This window comes from Manis pentadactyla, chromosome 8 (assembly GCF_030020395.1).
Source record: "Manis pentadactyla isolate mManPen7 chromosome 8, mManPen7.hap1, whole genome shotgun sequence".
Taxonomy (NCBI): Eukaryota; Metazoa; Chordata; class Mammalia; order Pholidota; family Manidae; genus Manis; species Manis pentadactyla.
In genome coordinates this window covers 97,291,469-97,316,497 of record NC_080026.1, presented here as the reverse complement: position 1 = coordinate 97,316,497, position 25,029 = coordinate 97,291,469, and the positions used below count along the sequence as shown (strand labels likewise).

Genomic DNA, 25,029 nt, shown 5'->3' with positions numbered 1-25,029 from the left:
CCTCATTTTGAGCATGTGGTGACTTTGCTGTAGGAGAGGTCACCAAATATTATGGAAGGTGAGGCATTCTAGCTGGTTATGGGATCTGAAACAACTGACCTTGTCATTCTTCATCAGAAAAGGAAGCACTGACAAAATACTGTGGCAGGACCCCCATTTGGACGGCCTTAGCTGCTCCTGGTGAGGCATCCTTACAGGTGGATTAGTGAGTGTCTTGCCAGTGGGTCTCAGCCCCGGGCAAGTTCACTATGGATTCAATGTGACCAAAGAAATTGACAGCAAAACGTTCTTTGGGGTGAAAGGGTTTATTCCCTGGCTTGTTCTCCCGGCAGTAGGTCGAGCACTAGCGTCTCTGCCTCCGCCCAGAGCACTGGGCCGATCTCTCTCAATATAGCACAATAGCTTATTGCCTAAAGGTGTGGAAGCATTAGCCTAGCAACAGGCCAGTTACATCATCAGGTGGTTTAAGTTCAGTGAGGATCCTGGCCACAGGAACCCCAACTTCCCCAAATCGTGGTTTTAATTTAATGAAATCTTGTAAAAAAAAAAAAAATCCCAGGGCAAATACTGTGAGGCTCCAAAGATCAGATTCTAATATCACCACTTACCTTATGTTCCTTCTTTTTCTTAAACAAATAGTCCATAGTCTACTTTGAAGCTGTCTTGCCAATGGGTTTCAGCCCTGGGCAAGCTCGCTATGGATTCAATGTAACCAAATAAATTGACAGCGAAACGTTCTTGGGGTGAAAGGGTTATTACCCAACTTTATTTCCAGGTGGCAGGTCAATCACTAAAATCCCATTCACTCAGAATGAGTCTACATGCAGCAAGCTGGTCTCTGCCTCTGAGCCCCTCTGTCTGCACAGCCGTCCTCTGGGCCCCTCTGTCTGCACAGCTGTTCCACACAGACATTTGAACTCTGGGCCTCTCTGCACAGTCATCCTGCACAGCTGTCCTCTGGGCCTCTGTCCTTGGCACTGCCACCACTCCAGCCTCTGCTCTGCTCTCCTGCAGCCTTGCAGGCCTCCTCCGTGTCATGCCCAGAGCACTGGGCAGAGCTCTTTATATAGAGTCAACAGCCATGTATTGCCCACAGGTGAGCAGTGAGCTAGTCAACCAGGGCCAGGTGAGAATCCTGGCCACAGGAACTTTCATTGTATCCACAGAAGCCATCTTAAAATCTATTATGGATAAGGGATGTATGAATAAGTAAATGATTTTTAGGAGGATGATGCTTCTCTGGTGCTTCTCAGCTTTAACTAGACTAGATTTTCCAGGTATTTTAAGGGTCTCCGGCCCCACTGCCCCGCACACAAGTCCGCCCCTTGGCAGTTCAAACACAACACGTGTCCTTTATTCTGAGGGCTTTACACCCAGAACTGTTTGGGGAGAAGTATGAACTCTGCCTTAGTGTGCTGCTGAGGAAGGCGAGTTCCTCAGTGGATGAGAGGGCAAAGGGCACCAAGGAAGGAGGTTCTTATGAGAGTGTACCCCTGGAGGTATGGAGGTGGGGTCAGGGGGTTGGCCTGTTTGTGTGATGTGAGTGACCAGGGCCTGCCTTCTGGGCACAGTGAAAATATGTAACTGGGAAGAACAGAGATCCTGGATTTGGGGTTTCTTCATCTGATTGTGGGAATTCACTTTTTGGTGAAGGCCAAAGGTGAATTATTTGATTGAAATCACTATTTTTCCAATACAGATTGTGACCTATCTGGGTCATAAAATCAGGTTAGTGGGTGCGACCAGCATTTTTTTTTTTAAATATGAATCGGTTAGAAAATAAATGAAAATATCAGCATTCATTGCCTGTGGTAAAAGCATGCATTTTATCTTAATGAACCTTTTGTCTGATACACACATGCCTGTGGTACCACATAGCATTTAAAAGCTCCCACCCTGGTGTCAGGTGACCTGGGCTTGAATCTCGGCTCTGCAGCTTCCTTACTCCGAGACTTGGACAAACCACTTCTCGGCACTTCGGCTTCCTTCTCTGTACAACGGGAATAATAATTTAATCTACCTCATCAGGTTGTTGTGAGAACTGACTATGATAAAATATATAAAAATGGACCTGGAAAATATGGGAGTGAGGTGAGGCCCTGTACATGTTAGCAGTGAATTTTATGGTTTTGGGGGAAGTCACACAAAGCCGCCAATCTAGGAAACACCAACCCTCACAATGCTGCCTTTGTTTAGGGCCCAGCTCCGGCTGGTGTCCCTTTCCCAGTCTCCTGGCCTCTCTGGTGCAGGCTGTGCTGGGAAAGGCAGTGCAGCCTTCCCTCCCCTCATCTTCTGAACTTTTCTGAGAGCAGTTTCTCCCCACCTGATGCTGGGCCCCAAGGGGTGGTGCTCAGCAGAGTCACAGAGCAAAGAGGGAGCCGTGCCCTGAGTCTGGGGACAGGCGCTTTACCCTAGGGAGTCTACCAGACCTGCATAGCTGGTGGCGTCAGTGCTGCTGTCCTGGAACCAAAATTCAGCTCCAGGAGCTCCTGCTGGAGCCACGTGCACCCCCGCTTCTTCTGGCCTTCCTCCCCCACCTCCTCCATCTCCCCTCCCCCCCGTCTCCCCCCTTCCCCTTCTCCCACTTACCAGACTTCAGGCTCCCCAAAGACTTAATGAACTACAGCTTTCGTCTGTTTCCAGCATTTAGTCATGACAGAAAGAATTAACCTTTTTGCCAGGAGAGGAAGAAACGCTTTAGTTATCAGCAGAGCTGGCCAGGGGCCAGGCAGCCTCTGGAACAGTCTGTGGGGATTAGAACGCCCGAGGTAGACATTCCAGTCCAGGAGCACAGCATGCTGGGTGAGAGCCTGGCTGCCTCCCTGAAACCCAGCCCAGCCATCAAGAGGCCGACCCTGCGCTTGCTCTCCTCTCTGGCCAAGGTGCACAAGGAGAGGGCAGTGTGGCCACACTCTTGTGGCTCAGTGACATGGAGGGTGGAATTGAGGGCTGCCTGGTTAGCTGGTGGAGACTCATGAAACTGAGCTGTGATAAAATGAGTAGTTGTTTATGGAGCAGCTTTCTGGGCCAGCACTGTGTAGGTGGGAAGGCTATCCGTGGGGTCCTTACCATGGGATGGGGTGTGCTGGCCTCTCCAGCCAGGGCAGTGGGAGGACAGCATCCCGGAGTCTGGTGGTTGGGGCCTCTTGGATTTCTCTGCGCTGTGGGGCTGACCACCACCACTGTCCTGGGCATGGTCCCTGAGGATGGTGAAGGGATGGGGGTGAGAGAGACCCAGGGGAGCCACACCCACGCAGAAGTGTCCTTTAACAAGCTGCTTTCACATGCTGCCGATGCTCCATAAACCTGGTGATGTCCATGAGTGTTTCTGTGGTCATCCTTTCAGGCCTCAGGCCTGAGCCTCAGGAGCAGGGATAGTGCAGGGGTCACGCACAGGCTGCCCCAGACAGCTGAACCCGAGCACAGCAATCCCGCACCCCCAGGGAGGTGGCCCACGGGGATGGCAATGGTGACAGTGGTGGGGACAGCCACAGAGCCGAACCTCATCACAGTAGGGCTTCAAATAACAAGTTGCCTTGAACTAGTAGTTCTAGTGTTGGCACCAGCTTCTGGGTGACCTCTGGCAAGTCGTTTCATCTCTCTGAGCCTGCTTTCCCATCTGTAAGGCAGGGATGATGATAATGAAACCTTGAGGGTGGTATTAAGGTTGAAACGAGATAAAGCATGTTGACGCTCTATGTGAGCTCTAGAGCGCCATCCAAGGGAGGCCCAAAGTGTGAGGGAGCAGTTTTACACCTGGCTTCTCAGCTGGGCCCAGCTGTCACCAGGGTTAGTGGACCAGGGGAGGTTTTTCTCCTTGTGGAGAGCCTTTTAGATCCCTGGTTCCCAAACGTTTTGGTCTCAGAACTCTTTTACACTAAAAAATTATTGAAGACCTCAAAGGGCTTTTGTTTATGTAGATTATATCATATCAACACGTACCCTATTAGAGATAAAAACTGAAAAATTTAAGAATAGTCATTTAAAAAGAATAAAACCATTGCATATTAAAATAATATGCATACCTTTATGAAAAATTACGTTAGGGAGAAAAGTGGCATTATTTTACATTTTTCAAATCTTTTCCATGTTAGCCTTATTAGAATTCAGTTGGATTCTCATATGAGCTTCTGCATTCAGTCTGTTGTGATATGTTGTTTTGGTTGAATTATCTGAAGTAAATGCAGCCTCACTCAGATATGCAGTAGAAGAAAGTGAGGGTATTTTAATAGCCTCTTCAGATAATTATGGGTATTCTTTGATACTACACCAAAATTGACAAGCGATAGCTTCTTAAAGGCTAGTTGTGATGTAGAATCTGAAGCCATATCAATTAATGTCATACTCTGTTATATGAAAATCCACTGTCTTGCACTTCGAATAATTTTGTAATATCCCACGTTGGTCATTTGGAAAATGTTGGTTCACTAAGTTAATGTAGATCTTCCAAGTGTTCACACTTTTCATTGTACATTATTTAAAAAGTACATTTGTTACATCACCACTGATCTTAACAGAAAACCTTTAAAAATTCTAATTTTTGCTCAAAAGCTTGTATTTTGTCACTGGCAACAAATACTGTCAATTGTTTTCTTTGATGTGACAGACTCACTTTATTCACTTTTGAGAAAAAGTCTGCCAAATACCCAAGTTTGAATTACCATGATTTTTTGTCTTTTGTTCTTTTAAGTAAAAATGGTGTTGCATGAAACAGTGGCTAATTCAGCCTGCAACTCAATCTCCCATGGGCTTTTTCTTGAGATAACCATCTAACTTTGGTATGCAGCCAAAGTGCTTTCTGTGTACACCCCATTTCATCACACAGAATATTAAGTGTAACCAAGGGTTGAAATTTGATTTAATTTTTGCTGCTTCATCCAGGGTATTCTTAAGGGAAATTGGCTCTTGTTCCCCCATGAGAGCGCATAGTGGTGAAGAATGCAATGATGTATAGTTTGGTGCCTCTTCTCCCCACTTCATTTCAGATAAGATCCTGGTTCACTGTGCTATGGGCCGCAGCCGCTCAGCGACCCTGGTCCTCGCCTACCTGATGATCCACAGGAACATGACGCTGGTGGATGCCATTCAACAAGTGGCCAAGAACCGCTGTGTCCTGCCCAACCGAGGTTTTCTGAAGCAGCTCCGGGAACTGGACAAGCAGCTGGTGCAACAGAGGCGACGACAGGCCCAGTGCAGTGACGACGGTGAGAAGGCCGGTGAGGGCGAGCTGGAGGGCCCGTCCGGGGCAAGCAGAGACACTTGAGAATGGAGAGAGAAGGCTGAATAGCTCTGGCCTGTGACTTGGTTTGTCATGGAGAAAAGACAATGAAACCAAAGCTTGACTTCTTCCCCAAAATCTTAAACTCCCCAGGTGTGTGCTGATGAACAGGAGGATTCAAAAGATTCCAAGCTGTCTGCTGGATGTGTCTAGTACTTGGCTTCATGCCAAAACGGGGTGGACAGCCTTCCCAGCAGAACTGGTTACAGACGAGCACCCAGTTCCGCACAAAGGCTGCCTGTATTTTTTCTTTTTTTTTTTTTGGTAAGATGGAAGCACAAAGGGATTTAAAAATGTGTACGCATTGCGCTGTGATTAAACATTTGGCTTTGTCTGAAAGTCACATTCTTCAAAAATTATTTAGAAATATAAATTGACTTCCTAACCACAGAAAAGAGCCCGGGAGAACTGTGTTACTGGAGAGTTTGCACAGTTATTAGTAAGTCCTCTTGATGGGCGATCTGCATGTCCTTATGGTTTCCTGCCTCCTCTTTTTGATCAGGTCACTGTCCACAGAGGCTGCTCTAAGACGTGGCAGAAGGCAATCCATCTGGTCGGGGGGAGTTGGGGCCCTGAGTCCCAGCACAGAGGCCCCTGCTTCTCTTCAGGCAGGGCTCTTCAGAATCTTAGCCACAGCTGCCACTACCCAGAAAAATTCAATGAATTGTGGGCAAGAGTTTGACTTTGTAATTTTGGAAAAAAGAGGGCCGAGACACTCTTCAGGGGACAGGAACTCAGGGAGGCTCCTTACATTGTGATTCTAGTCCAAGCAACACAGGCTTGTTTTGCGTCACACCACGAAGTATTTGCAAATGCGTTTGCTGTGGAATGGGAGCACAAGGCAGCCAGGTGAGCTCAGGTGTGGAGTCCCCCCGCCCCCTCCCTCGGCCCCGAGAGCCAAGCCAGTAGCCACACTGTGTGATTTTCATTCTTGAGGAGAAAAACAGGCAGGCACCGAGTGGGTAGAGAAGGTGTCTGGAACCAGGAACCTTAAAGCAGGCAGGTCCCAAAGAGAGATGCTGATAGAGATGCCAGCAGTCAAGGACCAGAACTCAACACCATCTGGAGAAAGTAGAAACAGTGTGATAAAGGCCTATGGGGGAAATATGAAAAGGGGCCCAGCCCTCCAATCTGGTTGTGATTTTCAGCAGAATGAAAGAGGAAGTTCTTGATGGAGGCAGCTGTGTAGAGCCACCCTAGGGTTGCCCTGTGACCTCTGGCGAGCTGCCTTGCTTTTGTGCCAGAGGAAGTACTTTTGGCCTGGGCCTCTGGGCCTAGGCCTGGCTTCCCGGGGCTGCCCAGCGTCGCCCAGAGCCTGCTCTGGAGGGTTACCTTGACCCAAGGGGTAGTCGGGTCCTAACAATTCAGATTTGGGTGTGAGGGGTGCCATGAACAGGTTCTTGGGAGAGGGGTAGCTCAAGAGGTGCTCTTGCATCATAGTGGCCTTATCTAGACTTTCTCCTCACAGGATTCCGATAATCCCCTTAAAACTCTGGTCTATTCCTTGTCTACAGAGAAATCAGTATTTCCATTTTAATGAAAGAAAATGTTTTATATATTTATAATGAAATATTTACATTTAAGTGAATCTGTATGTAGGAAGGATGGAAGGTCTGTAGGCCCAGGGCCTGTGTTCTCTGGAGTGTCCCTAGGCCTTCTCACGTGCTCACCCCTCTTTGTGGGGCTGTCACCTCTGCGAGGATAGCAGAAGTGGAGAACTTAAAAGTTGCAAGTCTGGTGTCTTCAAGATGGCTCAGGAACAGAAGTTTTTGCAAAAGCATTTCAAGTCTTTAGAAGTAAACTATTCATTTCATCAATAAGTATTTACTGAGAACCTACCACAGGTGAAAAACTGGGTTAGGAAGCCAGACGTAAAAACAAATATGCATGTTGTGTAAGATGCAACAAGAGAAATAGGTACTGGGATGGAGAGCAATTTGGGGACAGAGTGGGGGAAAACCCACTTTAGATGGGGTGGTTGGAGACCTCTCTGAGATGGGACACCCTGAAACTGGAAGGCGGGCAACTTCCAAAGGGGGAGGGAACATTCTGAGGAACAGAACAGGTGAAGGCTGGGGATGAGGTGCTATGTCCGGGGAGCTGCCTGTTAGTGAAGCTGGAGCTTGCAGGTGAGAGGGAAGTGGAAGGAGACGGGCAGAGAGCAAAGGAAAGCCTCTGAATGGTATTAAGTAAGGGAACAGTATGATTTATGTTTTAGGGAGATCACTCTGGGAAGAAAAAATCACTCTGGCTGAAGAATGGAGAATGGATTGTAGGAAGTTTGAAAGGAGGCAAGAAGTCCAGTTAGGAGGCTGTTGCAACTGCTTGACAGCAACGAGGAAGTGGCCTTGATTATGCACCCAGGGACTAGTACTCAAGATCATTTTGGAATTACCCCGAAGAATCAACAGAATCTGCAGAAAAGAGAGGGAGAAGAGACTGATTCAGTGTTTTTATGGTAACTTAATGCTGAGATGCAGTTGACCAGAGCAGAAAAAGGGGGAGGAGGCTGGTGATCACCAGTTATAGCATGTCTGTGAGACATATGAAAGGTGTCTCATGACATTTGACTTTGAATCTGCAGAGAACTCACAGAGGAATGTTCACAACTGGAGTTATCATTCTCAGTGTTAACTGTATAAAGGTGGAATTTGAAGTACTGGGTGAAATAATAAAAGAGAGGAAGTCCCAGGCCTAAAGTAGGCCTGGGTGGCAGAGGGAGGTCCAAGGAAGGGGACAGAGGAGGGAGAAGGAAAACCAGGGGTGTGGAATTATGGAAGCCTGGGTACAAAGAATTGAAGGTACTGCTTCATAATGTAACAGTACTTGCACTCTATTGACTGTGGACCAACCTTTGCCTTTAACAACAAAGTAACCTATATCTGTAATAGCATAGTTTTTAAAGCATCATGTATTCATTAGCTAAGCTTTTAAGTCAGAGAGACAAGTTATGGCCTTTTCATAAAGTGTTCTAGGAAAATGAGCTGTGATTTGGAGAGAACTGGCTTTGGTTCAGCTCATACATTCTAACTGAGTGAATTTAGGCAGTAATTTAAGTTCCTTGAGCCTCAATCTCATCTGTGAACTGGAGACACTCCTTTTCCTGCACAGGGTTGAGTGTGTGGATCACATGGAAGGCTGTTGTGAAAGCTTTGTACCACTGAGTCATTCTTTCTAAAACAGAATGGTGGCAAGAAAGGCTGATGCCCTTACACCTGGGTGGGCACCATGGGAATTACTGAAAAAGGCTGGCTGGCAACTGACAACTACTTGTTAAGACTCATAAAATGTAAAAAAAGAACACATAACTGGGTTTAAAAGATGTGACCTGCTAATGAATCTCAACATACTGGTAACAGTTCAGTCCTGATAAACCTAGGGCCCTCGGTGTCATATGTAGGTCTGAAATGACTTCTCTAATGGGAGTGGGTAAGTCAGGGGAACACGCAGGGTTTCGAGGTCACTTCAGATTAGCAGTTTTTCATCTATGCTAAGCTTTTCTGTTCCCGTCAATGAATGTTGGTCCTTGGGACCAGCAGAGGGGTGCCTGTACCTGTCTATGCTGCTGTCCTTAGGGAGCCTGTGAAACATTAGGGTGTCAGGTTGCCAGGTATGGTTCTTAGACAGCAGGTAGAATGTGGGGTAATGGTGCCCAGGCATCACACAAACCATAGGGTGTGACTCGCAAGCCTTTGCCAAAGGGGACGCTGAGGGAATCTCAGTCCCCTAAGAACCTTAACACAAGAGGAAAGAGATTAAATACGTTAAGTTTTCAAGATAGGGCCTGTGGAAGATTCTGAATAGCTTCTGATCAGATTGTTAGCAGGCCCTGGCTCAGGCACAGCCCTCTTGACTGATGGGTGGACGCACTGGGCTAAGAGCCTCAGTTGCTTCCCAGCTGATGCAGCAATTGATTCAAACACGTAGCCCACTGTCACCTCCCCACTTTGAAGGCAAAGTAGAGGTTTCCTTTCCTACCAGCACTGCATTTCAAAGGTCCTCTTCTCCCCTTGGGGACGGCAGCCCTTGCCGAAGTGTCTTCTTGGAAGCCTTCCCTCCGCCATTCCAGCTATTCCCCCACCAACATGCAGTTGTTTAAGGAAGGGACCAAAAGATCAGTTCTTGACACTAAACCCAGAATGCTTTGTAACTGTGAACGAGAAATGCTGAGTAAGAGGACAGGGCAAAACACGGCTGGGTGTCCTCTCCCCATGCGGCCTGTTCCTCGGGGGCCAGCACTACCCTCCCTTCTCAGAGTTCCAGTCTGAGTCTGCTTTAAGGTTTGTGTCTGTGAGCTGTATGACCCCTGATTTTTTGTGAAACCACTGACGGAAAAGCAACATTCATCCTCCAAGAGGTGTAAAAGTAGTGACTGGCTTCAAGGGAGAGTTGGGAGCACCCACATTTAGACACTTTGAGGGCTTAACGGACCAGTTCCACATGGGCGCGAAGGCAAGTGTTCATTTCTAGGCTTGTCGCTTGTATAACCCAATGTTTTAACAGTCAGACAGAACTTTCTCAGAATGCCATAAAATGTTTGTGAACATTGAGTCTTTTTCCCCTGAACTTTATAGATTCTAAAGAAAACATCCAATCACTCATTCACAACATAGCAAAATTTTCACACTTTTTTTTTTAAGAAAATGATTTTTCAAACATACAATCCCAAATTGGGTGTTTTTTTGGTATTAGTCTCTATAAAACTGAAGTTTGCTACTGCTAAGTTTGTACTAAGCCCTGAGGGGTATTTATATAGACTGTACAAATGAGGCAACTTAATATCTGTGCAGGATCCCTTTGCAAATGAAGATCAAAGTCAAAAAGAAAAAAACAAATTCACTTTATTTTAAAGACAATGATTGGCATACAGAAGGTATGCACTAGCATAAAATAAACTTTCATGAAAAGCATTAAAATCCATTATAAATTAATTTATTAAATAGGTATTTGGTATATGTGATGGTTTTATTAGATATTACTCTTATTTATTGCCAACCCCTCCCCCAAAGTCAAAACAAATCAGAAAATCTCATAACTCCAATTTACACTAAATAATTTATTTTCCCAAAATGTGTATGTGTTCTGAGATGTGACACACGATACAGTTCAATTGGTCATTCTCTAGCAATCATAATATGACAGGACACAAGAGGCTAAAAATGGCTCATCATAATTTATTTTATGTTAAAATGTACAGTTTTTTTTGTTTTGTTTTGTTTTTTCCTTGAAGTGACTGACTAAAAAGAGAACAGATAAATACAAGAGTGTTGCTGGCTCCTATTTTATACAAGGATTACGCCTCTCCTGCTTGGCCCTTACAGTCACCCTGTACAGGTACAAAGGCTACAAAAAGGAAGCAATATAAACAGACACAAATAACTTTTTTGCTTTTTTACATGCGATTTGTCAGCTTAGTTTGAGCTATTCACAAGCTACTTTTCTATTTTTCCTTAAAAAATAACTCCAATATTTTATAAAGATAGAAAAATCTACAGATGGAATGAAAATGTAAAGTTAGAGGCATTTCCATAAAATAGCAACTTTACACCAAATTCACTATTTTTTTTTAAATCCTGCCAAGTATTTGGACATATATGAAATGTTTCAAAACCTGACAGATAAACACTGAGATATGCTTCATTCAATAAACAGAAGTCTGCATTTATAAAACAGAAAGCTGCCTTTTTTCCCCAAAGAAATCTGTCACCAAAATGGAAAAGGGTCTCAACTTTACACCAAACATTTAGCAATAAAACCCTTTTGACTAACCAAATGGGAATAGCTTTTATAGCTCTTTACAGTTTTATAATTAACAAAAATATAGTTTTTTTTAAACCCTCAAATTAGGGCACCCTAATCAAGGCAAAAAACTTAAGAAATGGCTTACCGTTAGCACAACACTTGTACAGTACTACAAAATGCACTGTCACTAACAAAGACATTAGCGGCATGCTGAAGTGTCACCTTAAACAAAATATACAATAACTGAAATGCTAAAGGCATTTACATGGAGTGGACAGGGAAGAAAAAAAAGCTCTAGGTTCAGTATTAAAACAGATAATTTGGTGGGGAGGGGCTTGATATCCACATTGTTTAATGGAAGCAGGCACAACAAGTGGCTGTCTCCAAATTGTAGTCCAAAGAGAGGCCTTCCTTTGCAGAGAATTTTATATAAAAGTAACAGAAACAACAGTACCAAAAAAGAAAAAAGAAAGAAAAACAACTTGTATAAGGCTTTCTGCTGCATACAGCTTTTTTTTTTTTTAATAAATGGTGCCAACAAATGTTTTTGCATTCACACCAATTGCTGGTTTTGAAATCGTACTCTTCGAAGGTATTTGTGCAGATCAGTCCAATAGTGGTGCCCAGGGAGTTCTGTGACTGCCCATGTTGCCTACCTTCTCATATAGGACCCATTGAGAGACTGTTTGGACATGCCTGTGTTCATGTAACCGTGATGCCCAGGGGCTGTGTACACCATGTTGCCGTGGGGCGGGGTCTGCATGGGCTGCTGGGCATACGGCTGGGTTCCCATCATGCCCATCTGCATCTGCATAGGGTACTGGGGTGTTTGATTCATGTAGCCATGGTTGCCGTGGTAGCCGCTGTTCATCATTGGCTGGGACATGCCGTACCCGTTCATGGCATTGAGCGTGTTCATGTTCATGTTCACAGAGTTGACATTGTAGGCCGGGGCTGGCATCAGGTTCACACTCATGTTCATGCCTCTTTGCATCGTTAAAGTCCGTGTAGGACCCTGCATGGCTACAGTCTGGGAGCGCCCATAGATTTGCGACTGATGGGTGGCAGCAGCTGGTGACAGAGACGCCGCTTTGGTTCTCATGGAGACGTGGCCCTTGCTGGCGATCTGGGTTTGCAGTCTTTGGCTGTGGGAGATGCCAATATTTGATGCAGCCATGTTTCGTTGCAAAAGAGGCGGTGGCAGATTCATCGGAGGAGGAGTTAAGTTGGGGGGTGGGGTCATGGTCGCTTGTGCTTGGGGTCCCCCAGGGACGGAGTGCGGAGACTGAGAAAGCTGAACAAGCCCTGTGTTACTTAGTGGTGTGGACAAAGAGGCACTGTTTGCATAGGAAGTTACAGCAGCGGAATGGCTGTAAGGCAATGAATGATCAATAAGTGTATTAGTTAACTGCTGTAGTTTGGCAAGGCTGAAGGTGGCTGACGGCTGTGGGTAATGCCCAGCCCCAAAGTCGCTCTGCCCCATTCGTTCATACAGGCCCAGGCTGGCGTTGCTGGCCTCAGGGATCTCGGCTAGCTGCATCGGCGGCGAGAAGCTGGCGGCCATGCTGCACTGAGCCAGCTGCTGACTGCTGCTCGGAGGCCTCTCGGCCACGCAGCCTTGAGGAGACTTGACGCTGCAGGTCGGGGGAGAGCTGATGCTCGCCTGCTGCAGCATGCTGCAGCTCCCGCTGATGTTGGACATCTGCTGGGTGACAGCACAGCTGCTCTGTGTCAGACTGCTAGACGTGAGGTTGCTATAGGAGCAGCTATTCTGCGAAGAGCCGTTTCCGCAAATGCTGCCGCCCATGGTGGAATCATAGCTGCTTGGGTTTTCATAGTTCTCCGTTGTGCTCTCAATACTGCCCAGGTCACTAAATCCGCTGTCTACAACTTGCTGTGAATGATCGGAAACTGATGGGACATCCATCATTGGACTGGTCTCCATGTTCTGCAGAGATGGCACTGAGATGGCACTTTGATCTGGGCTTATTTGGGCATAGCTGTTCTCCAGGGCAGGGACACTTGGGCTGCTGACGGAACGTACTGACTGGCTAGGATGGGAATGGACGGATGAGACTGGGCTACTGTGGTCTGACTGCTGGCAATCGTCCAGGGCGGTGGCGATCTGTGGACTTTGGTCTGCATGGGAGTAGCTCTGTAGGCTTCTACAGGCTTCTTGAGTCTCAGCACAATCCTGAAAGGTATCTTCCTGTTCACTGTTCTCCTGGGTCAAAGACTGAACTGCCTGGACAGTCTCAGAGTCGATCTCTATGGTCGCCGCGTTTCCTTCTTTGAACTCAGGGTCTACGCCTTCACTGTTCTTTTGGCCCTGCACCTGCGCCTGCCCTCCTGCGGGTTCCTCATCAGATTCCGGCGGGGCGTCAGTGTCTCCGGCCAGCTCCTCGGGCTCGCTGGTACATGGAGCTGCAAGGTCGGCACCACAGTGCATTAAGACCTCTGGGTCCGCGTGACTAGGCTGGACGCTAAGGTCTAAAAAAGCCCCCGGGCTTTCTAGTACTCCTGCGAAGGCCTCTCTCGGGCGCTCTTCTCTCTCCCCTTCCGCGGGCTCCACGTGCCCGTCGTCTTCGTCATCCGCATCGTGGCCCTCAGTGTGCAACGGCTCTTCGTCCTCTTCCTCCTCCTCTTCCTGGTCATCCAAGGGCCCAGGGTGCCCTCCGTCCGTGCGGGCGTCTGGTTCCTCTTTCCCCTGACTCTCAGCACCACCAGGGGGCTTCTCTACATTTCCTCCTTCTTCCTCTTCGTCGTCATCTGCCTCCTCCTCCTCTTCCTCCTCCTCAGGTTTGACCAGATCGCCTTCCGGTTTGTCACCTGGTGATTTGCTTGGACTTCCAGGCACGCAGGTTTCCTCCCTTCTGTTTTCATCCCGAGGCAGCAGGGACTCCCCGGCCTCCCCAGCCTCCCCCTCAGTCCCGGCGGGGGCGGGGCTGGGCCTGCCGTCTGCAGTCTCCCTCTGCTCCTCCGCTGCTGGCTGGGCCTCAGGTTCCATGGGTGTTTCTGGCGGCGTGTACAAGTTCAGTTTAAATCCAGTCTTCCTCTCTTTGCTTGGCCTCCACTTAGACAGACCACGCTTTGTTCCTTTTGGCCATGCTTGTTTGCACTTTAGAGGTTCAGGATTGTCTCTGCTGCCTTCTTTCAAGTTATTTGCATCATCACCCATATTGTCTTAGGAGACAGAAAGGGGAAGAAAAACAGTCTTAGAGAGCACAACCATGAACAACTTGAATTCATTCTTCCAAATTAATTAGCAAAACTGCTTTCAATTTAGTATGTTAAGAGTTGATCCTAAAGACACAATCAAAACTAATATAAAATAATATTGTGGTATAAAGAGAGTAAATAACACAGGCCTGGGAAAATAATATATTCTACACACCCACACACACTCTCTCTCCTTCCTCTTCTTTCAACAGAAAGCTGTACTTTTTATAGGAAGCACATGGATACTGGCAACTAGAAGAAACTTATTTGAATTTAACAAACAAAATATTCTCTGATGAAAATCCCAGAATTCCACAATCTAAAATCAATTTGAACATGTATAAATTAGGAACTACAGGGGAAAGAGGTTAATACTAGCTCATACCCAAACATTACTATACTGGGGCAATGAATAGAGGCCTAACTCACATATCTATCCTGAGAAAGTGAACTTCTGTTTGTGAACATTTACTACATTTAAATGATCTCAGAAACCAACGAATAAATAACAATACACAAAATACAAATGCACCTGTGATCTACTGCAGGCTACTCATTTTTGTATGAAACAAACTGTAGTATATTTACTATGAAATTACTAAACTTTTAAAATACAGGTATTCTTTTTATCACCAATTCCGTCCACACTGTATTTTGGATCAATTTGCTGCTTAAATGTAAGGTTTGAATATTAAACTGAATGAGAGACAAACTCTAAGTGTCAGGCTCATTTTAATTCAGTTAATCTAATTTTTTACTGTACCTCTATGCACATAAATGTAAACATTTATGTAAATATATTTATATAAATATAAGAAAGCAGACGAATATATGAGTAGATACAAATAAAGAACACCTAAGTCTTCTTAAGATCTTTAGAAAATTAAAGCTCACACTGCTCTCCCAGAGGGGTCATTTAAAAGAAAAGCTTTACAAGGAGAAATAGCTTTATTAGAAACACTATTTTGGAGAATGAAAATAAGATCTCACCATCACTGTGGAACAGAGAGCCCCTCTTGCCAGAATGGAGTGATTTCTAATTCAATCAGTGTACAGGAAGGTAAGCTCTTAGCTCATTTATATAATAAAAGGATTACACATAAACTTACCTGCCAAATATTACATTCAAACTGGCTAGCTGAAAAGAATGTGCGTATGATGGAGACGGATTCCTTCAGAGTGCAAAGTACAATACACAGTTCAGAGTCATCTCAGTAGTTTCATCTCTGTTCACACAGGCAGGCATAGCTAGGCCAGCACCCTGGGATTCAACACTCTTATCTCATATGCCATTGGACCTACCAGCTTTTGTAGGAACACCTCTCAACATTAGAAAATGAGTTTTCTAATAATTATTTTTTAAGAAAGAAGATCCTCAAAAGAATCAGGCATAACATGGCCACTCAAAAATTTTAAAAGCAAAGGGCACAAAGTGGAAAATTATGGCAGTGATGATTCATTTACAGGCTCCTAAGACAGCTAAGTGGAAATAAGGCTCAATGTCCACAAAAAAATGATCTCTTGGTGCAGTCTGTTGTTGTTTGTATGTTTGTATGTTTAACGGAACTAAAGAATGAGGCCTGGATTCCCTACACCCAGGGTGAGACGTCAGCCGCATAGGAGCACTTTCGGCAGCCCGGTATTCCTGTTAACTAAGGAAGTTATGCAGATGCTCGTGCACGTTTTTAGAATTGTGGCTTTTCAAAAGCAGGAGTGACACCTGCAGTTTCCAGAGGTGGCCTGTTCCTAGGTTGGAACAAGGTAAACTTTTGAATAGACTCATGTCAGCTGCAGAGTGGAGAGACTGTCCCACAAACCCTCATGATGCAGCTGGGAGCTTAAGTTCCTAGCCCAACATGCAAGGAATGGCGGCTTTTAAACAGGGCAGCAAAGTCAGGTCACTGGTGTTCAGTGTTTTTTTGAGGATGGGGTGTCCCTGTCAATAGCAAACTATAAATATTTTAAAGGAAGGATAATTTCCCGATTTCTACATTATCCTATATTGTCAAAGCTAATACTGATGGTGTGGGTGAGTTTAGATATTTCTTGATAATATATCCTAAGACACCACTGATATAAAATGCACCATTAGTTTACTAATACTTGTTTTTCAGAGAAAAGAAATGACTGCATTCAACGCTCACATTTATCATTACACCCTGATTTCAGAAATATTGTTTAAATAAAAGCACATATTAGAAATCAAGGAAATGCACTGCGTTTCTTATTGAGAGACTTCAGTTTTTGAGGATAAGCCAAATTCCTCAAACTCATGCAGAGGAATGTTCTGGCCTTAGAAGTTGTTTAACATAAAATCCAATTCCAGGAAGGAGAAAGAACCTTTCATGAATGAGAAAGGACAAACGAGCACTTATTCCTGGTGGGTGGGCACAATCTCCGAGATGCCTCTGGGTGTAACTCTGGGTGCCTGCTTTTTGGCAGTAATATACAGACATACACAAGGGTAAGATTTTTGTAATTCCTCCACTTACTTCTACAAGGGTCGGCATTCTTAAAGCAATGATTGTCTTTTCCTTCCTCTTCCTCTGTTTGTCTTTTCTTCCCAGACTGATGTTGGAACGCTTTTCTCAAGACTGGCTTCCCACCACCTTCCTCCACTTCAATCTCACAGGTAGGCTCCAGCTGCGGCATTGGCCTCTCCTCGTCTGAGTTGTCAAAGGGCTCATTCAGTACTTCTGTTGTCTCAGAAATGGTCTCAGTTGTTACACTGCTGTTGATCCTCCGGCGTTTACGACCCCTTTTCTTCTTTAGTACAAAAGGCCTCTGAAATTAATTCCAAACATAATACATAAGAGCTCATGAGAAATTAAATGGTTGAGTCAATATGCTGCAAACAAGTACTGAAAGCGTGTCTGAGAATCCTACACGTGAAGACTTCTGTAATGCCTTTGTACTTAACCTCAGATCTGATGTTTAACATCCCTCTCGGGCTCCAACTACAGAGGCAAGTGTTTTCCAAATAAAACAGTTATTTACTCAAGCAGATGCTTTGAAAGGGAACATCTCAGCAGCTTAACTGTAGATTTTTAAAAGCAAAGGTTTGCTCTTCTAGCATATTTTCCAGCGGTACTTGCTGGCTTCAATATCCTTGCTGGCATCAATATCCTGTACATGGAGGCTATTAAGTCATCATTCTATCAACATTGTTGCAGTAATTAACTGACCACTGGGTCACTCATTCAATCCTTGGTATCTGTTCAAGAAGCACCTACTACAGGCAAAGCCCTACAGGAAATAGGAAGGTGTACAAGACTAGCACAGGACTTCAGCAATGATGCAAAGGGAAGGGGAAAAGGTACTTAAAGAAAGGATTACTGTATTGTTCAAATCTTTACAGTGTCACCACGTATTGGGGGCTGCAGGAATATCAGCAACTGGTAATTTTACAAAATATTTTATTATAGAAGGCCTCTAAAAAACTTTAAGACTTGTATGATCTTATTTATATAAAATATTTTTTTTCTGATTGCAGTAAAGGTTGGCACAAATGACTCTCCACAACTGCAATTATAAAATACTTTTTCTCAAGCAAAAAGTATTTAATGATACAATATTCAACAACAGGGTAACAGGTAGATTTGCTGCTAAATGTAATTATGTCAATAATGGGCCTGGAAAATTACTGAAAATATGTTACAAAGAAAGGTTCAATATTCTTGGTTAAAACTCAAACTCTCAGTAAACTATATCCAAGAATAACTGTCTTACATTTTTAACTCTGAATGCTCACTGAAGTGTACACATAAGCCTGATAATCATATTCTGTAATTTAACATTTATGATTACTAATGCCTGGTCAGCCTGTCCTCCTTAATCCACTAGAAGTTTCCTGAACACAAGTATAGCTAATATAAAAAACTGGTTGTCTTTACACAACACTAGTCCTTATCATACCTTGGATGGTTCTGGTTTTTGATGTTTTTAAAACAAATTAATTTTGTTATATACTTAACACATAAATACATTTGCCTTGTAAGAAATGAAAACATTATCCAGAAGCCTGCAGGGATTTCAGGCTCTTTAGAGATGCTCCTTCCCACCACCTCCCTGCAGCTGCTCTTCCACTAGAAGATGGCCAGGCTTAGAGGAAAGTGCGCTGAGATGGCAGTTAGAACAGCAGGGTCTTCAACAGACACCGCAAAGGATGGCCTGGGGGCAGAGCCTTAACCTGGGTTATCTCTAGTAGTCTTGGCTATATTAATAATATTTTAACCCTCTCTATGTCACCAAGTTAGGGTTCAGCAGTTACCTAAAGACAAAATTAACTTTTTTAACCTTTTGCATAGGGTGTTTCTAGAGAAAACAGAAGGCTACTAAGATGTGAGACATTTCAGTAATGTGTACTTGGCTCCAAATGCAAAATACCAGTATCAAAATGAAGGGCCTAACATACCTTCTAACAATTCTATGCCAAGAACAAGAAAAAGAAACAGCATCAGGAGAGCAGGGCTTGGAGCCTGAGCACTTGTTGGGTTCTGGCTAGTTGTGTGACCTTGGACAAGTCTCCTAGCCTCTCCAGGTCTTAGTGTTTTCATTTAAATTCATCAAAGGGTGGTTTCAACATGCTTTCCAGAGCCCTTCTCTGTTCCCAAAGTCTGAGTGACTCTAGTCCCACAAACCAGCAGGTGGCAGTAACTACTAAACTAGGAGGCTGCCTGTCCCTGGTTTCCTGTCCCTGGCTTCCTGTCACAGCACTAACAAACCTCAAAAGGGGAACACAAACATGACTGTAAGATAAACTATGTTGGTATGATGATGATACATGCTTAATGGGACTGGACACAAAATAAACTACATCTAAAGAATAGAGAGTGAAACGAATATTAACAGATAGAATGTCTGCCATGACAAAGATGATTTGATTGAAACTGACTCCCTGACTGAAAATCTAAACGGACACACACCTTTCTCTTTATGGCAACTGACTGTGGTTTAGTCAATCTTGGAGGAGAACTTTGAATGTTTTCTTCTTCTTCCTCTTCATCGTCGTCGTCATCCTCCTCCTCCTCTTCCTCCTCCTCCTCTTCTTCCTCTTCTTCCTCCTCCTCTTCTTCACTGCTGTCTTTAGACAGCTCCGTCAGCTGCCCTCGCTCCCCTGCCACTGGCCGGCTCTCCGGGGAATGCAAATATTTATTTTTCGATTGTACTTTTGCAGGTGATTGCCTACTGTTAGCTCTAGATGACAGGACTTCTTGCTCCTCCTTTTCCCAGCAGCTAGCTTGTTCCATTAACTGCTCAGCCTATGCAGGGAGGGTAAAAATGGCGAGCCAGTGAGAGGGCAGTTACACAGCCAGAGCTTCTAAGGATCAAAGGCAGAGGATCTCTAAGTCGTTTATGACCAGGACGTTTCACCAGCCACTCAATATTACAGCTGCATTATCTCAGGACTCTTTTGCATCAGTTAGGATAACAAATCAAAGAAGATTGTGTTTCATGGGATATTTACCTTAATGATGCAGCGAATTGATTTGAGTCCTTTATCACTACATTACATGCTCACTGGCATGGAGCACTTTAAGCAAGTTCATAAACACAAAGAATCGATTGACATTGCAGCCTGGAGCTCAGCACCAAATGTGATCTGATTACATGCTGTCAGTAGTGACAAATGCTGCTTTGTGATCAATGATAAATGTTTCATTTTTCATACTCAATTCAATAAAATTATCATGTCTTACCATACAACCTCAGTTAGGATAAATTAGTGCCATATCATTTCACGAGCTCCATCTACATAACGAAGCTTTGACAATCATGTTAATGACTTTCTTAGCTTAAGAATGCTACAAGATTGAAGTTACACAACTCAGGCTGATGAAGCCAATCATTACCTCTTTTTCTGCCTCTCGCTCTTCTTCAGGAACTGCAGCATTAGAAATTAAAATTGGGGTCCACCGCAGACTCTCTGGATCAAGCTCATTGGTCCGGGAACAGGTTTTCAGCTTTTCCATGTGGCCCAATATCAACTTTTCCCTTCTAATGATGACAAATCTGTAATGTGATGAGGCAGAACGAACTGTAATCAAAAGGTGAAATTTCATTTCCCCTTCCTGTACTGACATATGCTAGCACTAACAGTACATGGGTCAGGAAAAATCAGAAAAGCTCAGCAATGAAAAAGTATAGCAAAATGAAATTTGGCTAGTAAAAAAAAAATGTCACTTCCTGTTTTCTCTTTAGGAGAAAGGTTTTGATAATATCTTTGGGGAACCTCTTATCTTTAAATGGAATGAACCTGCCTACTCCAGGAACCTTTTCTGGTATGGGATGCTTGAGGGGCAGCCAGGGTTGCCCAAGGCATCAGTACTCACCTGCCATCCCTCTTGTCAATCATGTGGAGGTGCTGCAAGGTGGTGGCGATGTCATGTGGGCACATGCCTGTAGCTCTGCTGATTGCCTTGATGCTGATGTGCCTGTCGTGGTGGTGGTACAGATACTCTAAGATGACGCTCTTCCAATAGGCCAGGTAGGACAGGCGGCCCAGATCAGACAGAGGTTTTTCAGGAGACCCTGCTTGCCCTTCTTTTCTAGAAAGCAAATAGCCTAGGCAGAAAAGCAAAAGGTGACCTCACTGTGGTTGTTTTCAAACATTGGACCAGGGGCCACTCAAAATAATCAAAGTAGCAACAAGGTAAAAAACATCTCATCAGAGAAGTGCACTAATTAATTTTATGTATGTGGTCCCTTTCCGGTTATAGTGATTTCATCTCCAAGAAGTCTATGCTTCTGAGTATTTTGCAGGGTCACTCTAAGTTAATCCACACAGCTAGTAGCAGCATTCTAAACATGCATAGTGGCATATTTAACAAAGCTAAAGTTGAAGACGTTACTTCTGACAAGTCTCCCATGCACTTTAGATTCTTTAAAAAAACTAAGTATCAGGCATGTACTCAGAAATCCTGTCATCAAGGGACCACCCCAAACTTTAATGGGCAAGTTGTTTTCCGCAGGAAGGACCTAACGACCCTCTGACAGCTGGGTCTTAATAAAAAAGAAGGGCCTCTGTTGACTTGACTGTATACTGCTTGTTACATTTAACTGGCAGGCTGATCTGAAGCTTTGTATGAGGACTAATAAAAGAATATCTTTTAAGTCAACTGCTGCAACTCACATCAGCTCCACTAACCTCTATTTTCAACTCTTTCATAGAAATTAATTTATAATCCAACCCCAGAACAGTCCTCCTACAATTAAATTAAAACAAAACAAACAACCTCCTTAAAACAAACTGTTTGATGTATACTCAGAAAATCCCTGAGCATGGTAAGCTTATAAATGTGTATCCTACAGCATTACTGTGAAGGTTCCTTGGCAGAGGGACTTTAAAATGAGGAAAACTTTAAATCCACTTGAAGGTAATGAATGAAAGCTGGCAGCTGTCTTGGTAATTAAGAGCCACTTATGGAGTAGAGAAGAAATGCTATAAGCTAATGATGTCTACCTTGCTCTAATTATCTATTTCAACAGCCTTATCGTCATGAGCTTCCTAAATTTAAACAAACATCAACCACATACGGTAGGTGGCAGCAATTACAAAATCATGCTGCTCTATAAACCACCCAAATCTTCAGCATTTTTCTTCTTTATCTACATTTCCAAAATGGCTGCATTCTCAAGAATTCTCTCACTTTTGGATTTTTGGTCAGAAGGAGAAATCAATGCCTCCTATACATTTTCCTGTCTCTCAAAATCACAGTAATTAATGCAGAAATATAGAACAAGAAATTTAATCTGACCCTAGAGAGGAATAATCACAGCATTTTGCATTTCGATGGTTTTACTCTGAATGCCATTATAAAGCATAGGCATATATTTGACTTCAGGTTTTACTGAAGTCTTTTGACTTATTTGTCTCTTTAACTAATGTTTAAGTGCAAAGTACCTGACTGAATGCAAACATGCACCACAAAATTTTACAGTCAGACCACTGTCGATACGTTACTCGGCTGCACACAGAGGCTTTCAAGAGCAGGGCATCAGGAATGCTAACAGTGATGGCCGCTGTGCTGAATCCAGCCCAGATCATACCCTGTCAATACGGAGAAGAGCTCTCTGTTGCCAGAGTACAAAGGGTGCCCAGTCTCAGAACACAGATAATTGGCACATCCGTCACCTGCCTCCTAAGTGCTTGGCACATGCTGAGAAATGTACTCAGTCGGCTGGAGGTCCCAGCTCTGTACTCCGGTCGGGGGAGAGAACCAGAGCATTGTGGATATGAAACTATCCCCCTTTTGTCCATGAGACCCCACAATTAAAAGTCCCCTGCAGTGGCTGTGAAATTCCCTAGCCCCTCACTGGTTTTTATCTGAACCCCACAGTCGGGGACAGAAAGCCCCCCACAGTCTAGCAGAAAGATTTCTGTACAACCAAAGTGGTCAGAAGGTGGTATGTGCCCTCCCTACCTCATGTCCCCCACTATGATGAGCAATTTTACCCAGGAGGCACATGCATTTCTTTGTTCTATCTTCTCTTCCCACAATCCCTACTCTGGACTGACGGGAAACAGCCAGAATCCCCCAGAACATATTTTACACAGATGTTTCATGTTTTCACACCCTGAGGTGGCACAAATCACTTTATCAGGGCCCGTGCCTGAGCCGGCGAGGCCACTGGAACACTCAGGCAAGTTGCGGGTCTGCAGAGAGCATTTAGGCAGAAATCTTTCAGCATCTGCTACTCCCACCATGCTAAGTGGCTGTCTCCTGGGACACTCCCTTGGATGCAGTCTACAGTCTGTCACTGCCACTGCCACAGAAGAGTACCAGGGCCCAAAGCGGCAGGGGAGGTGGCAGTGGGGCCGTGAGCCCCGACGAGCACAGGCACACTGAGCCCACCAGGCTTCCACTGCAAGCACTTCCATACTGCACTAGCGCAGACGACAAGGCACGAAGGCACTTACACCCGCCAAAAGAGACACTTTTCCTGAGTGCTGGGAGAAAAAGTGTGCAACCAAATCTCCAACCAGAAAACATCCAGGTTTTCAGGGATGATGTGCAACAATTTCAGACCTCACAACGCTGCTGTCCAGGTGTCATTGCATAGCCTACAGCTGCTTTTTTCTTCTCTTTCTGACTCATGAGACCTGCGAGGAGCTTTCACCAATAGGAGAAACTCAAACGCATGCTGAGAGCCAATTGTATGTCCACAAAGTCTCCTCCTGAAGGAGAAATCTTTGGTTTCAAGGGAATCCATTTCAGTAATCAAAATGACCAAGGATACATTTGATTCCTTACTAGTTAAACCACTTGTAATACATGAAAATACACAGCTTTGTAGAAAAGCGTGTCTACTCTACTCCATTTGTGAACTACACGCTGATGTAACAAAGAATGGAAATTTTAATTGCAGCAGGCACTTTCCCTCAAAAAACCTGTAGCTGGTGGTGCTTCACTACTCTTAATTTCACAATATGGATTGTTTTTAAATAATGGATTTCTTGCCATCTTTTGTTTCCTTCTACTTTTTTCGAGGCTCCTCAAGTCATAGTTACTGTATGATTTTTGGTAAGAACAGAATAGTTATTGGTAAGACAGGATAATTTTTGGTAAGAACATTTACTTATTGAATAATTATAGAGATGTGGTGGTTTAAGTTACAGCTCTTAAATTTAACTTACCAAAAAGATTCCAAATAATTGATCTAAGATGCAGGGAAATAAAAAGCACTTATCTTGGAAGCCGGTGTATTATCCTGAAGCATCTGAAACAAGTACAATACACCCCTGGTGAATTGATTCCCATGGTGCTCTAATACTTTTCCTTAACTCAGGATACTTTCATCAGAAAACCTGAATTCTTCCTGGGGAAACCTGGCTGTTGAGACTGAACACAAAGTGATGTTTGGAGGACAAATCCCAGTAGCTGTGGTATAATTAATTGCTGGTGAAATTATTCCCTTTAAACTGTCTCTGAGCCAGAGGTGCTGGGGAACAGCACTTACTCTGTGTTTGGGAGACTTGTAATTGAAAGTTGACTAGTGCATAAACCGCTCACCCACACCAACTATCTTGATATTAGCACCAGTTGGCTTCCTCTTTAGCTTAACCTTACTTACCTAGGGGAAGGTGAGGTCTGGGTTTCTGTGTATGGATCAGACACTTAATTCAAAAGATTACCAAGATGTTTGCTTAAAGGAAAAATACGAACAATGTGATGTCTGCAAACAGCAAGCATTTCTAAGTGGTACTGCAGGGAACCCAAATTTACCTCACCTGTTAAGGCTGACCTACTTGTACTTAGCGAATCAGTTCTCCTGTTAACTAGCCTTGATCCCTTGCATTTGAAATGGTTAACTCTCTCTTAGGGGGAGAAAAAAAGTGGTAGAGCTGCTTCACTGCAGACAGATCCATTGAAATAAGGAAGGAACTATCTTGACGAGGCCAAGACGTTATCTGCAGACCTAAATTCCCAAATTAACTGGACTCCTAGTGTATTAACTGCAAGGTTTATTCTTGCTTAATATGAAACATTCCTTTTTAAACTAGTAATATTTCAAGACTGTAACTTGACCAGAGGCAGAATAATGTTCCTAGGCAAGGGTGTGAACATGGGTAAGGATTTACGCCCACAAAGGTGGCCACCCCTTACCCTTGTGCACCTTCATCTTCTGCCCCTGGGAACCAAGCCATATGAACTCCTTCAGATACCAAAGTGTAAACTCTGGCAAGCTACTCCCAACTCCCCATCTGTCTGGATTATGTGAGTTTGGGGTAACTAGCTGCTTTTAGGGGAAGATAATCTTCAAGGATTACACACCTTTCATCAGACACC

The 25,029-nt window shown here is 44.3% G+C and overlaps 2 protein-coding genes across 10 annotated transcripts in view; one reads left to right on the top strand and one right to left on the bottom strand.

Moving 5' to 3' along the window:
• DUSP29 (dual specificity phosphatase 29) overlaps positions 1 to 6,322 on the top strand; it is a 32,668-nt gene extending 26,346 nt beyond the window's left edge. For 4 of the 5 annotated variants that reach the window (XM_036928840.2, XM_057506026.1, XM_036928838.2 and 1 more), the window contains exon 5: positions 4,986 to 6,322. In XM_036928840.2, the coding sequence (XP_036784735.1) occupies positions 4,986 to 5,263 (278 nt within the window). In that variant the 3' untranslated portion in view covers positions 5,264 to 6,322. The remainder of the gene's footprint in view (positions 1 to 4,985) is intronic. The other variant, XM_036928837.2, reaches the window with a different exon arrangement.
• Positions 6,323 to 10,097: 3,775 nt separating this feature from the next.
• The window catches only part of KAT6B (lysine acetyltransferase 6B), a 182,357-nt gene continuing 167,425 nt past the window's right edge, over positions 10,098 to 25,029 (bottom strand). For all 5 annotated transcript variants that reach the window (XM_057506023.1, XM_057506024.1, XM_036928866.2 and 2 more), the window contains 5 exons: positions 20,572 to 20,803; positions 20,092 to 20,251; positions 19,165 to 19,500; positions 16,732 to 17,023; positions 10,098 to 14,203 (listed from right to left, as the gene is read on the bottom strand). In XM_057506023.1, the coding sequence (XP_057362006.1) occupies positions 11,673 to 14,203; positions 16,732 to 17,023; positions 19,165 to 19,500; positions 20,092 to 20,251; positions 20,572 to 20,803 (3,551 nt within the window). In that variant the 3' untranslated portion in view covers positions 10,098 to 11,672. The remainder of the gene's footprint in view (positions 14,204 to 16,731; positions 17,024 to 19,164; positions 19,501 to 20,091; positions 20,252 to 20,571; positions 20,804 to 25,029) is intronic.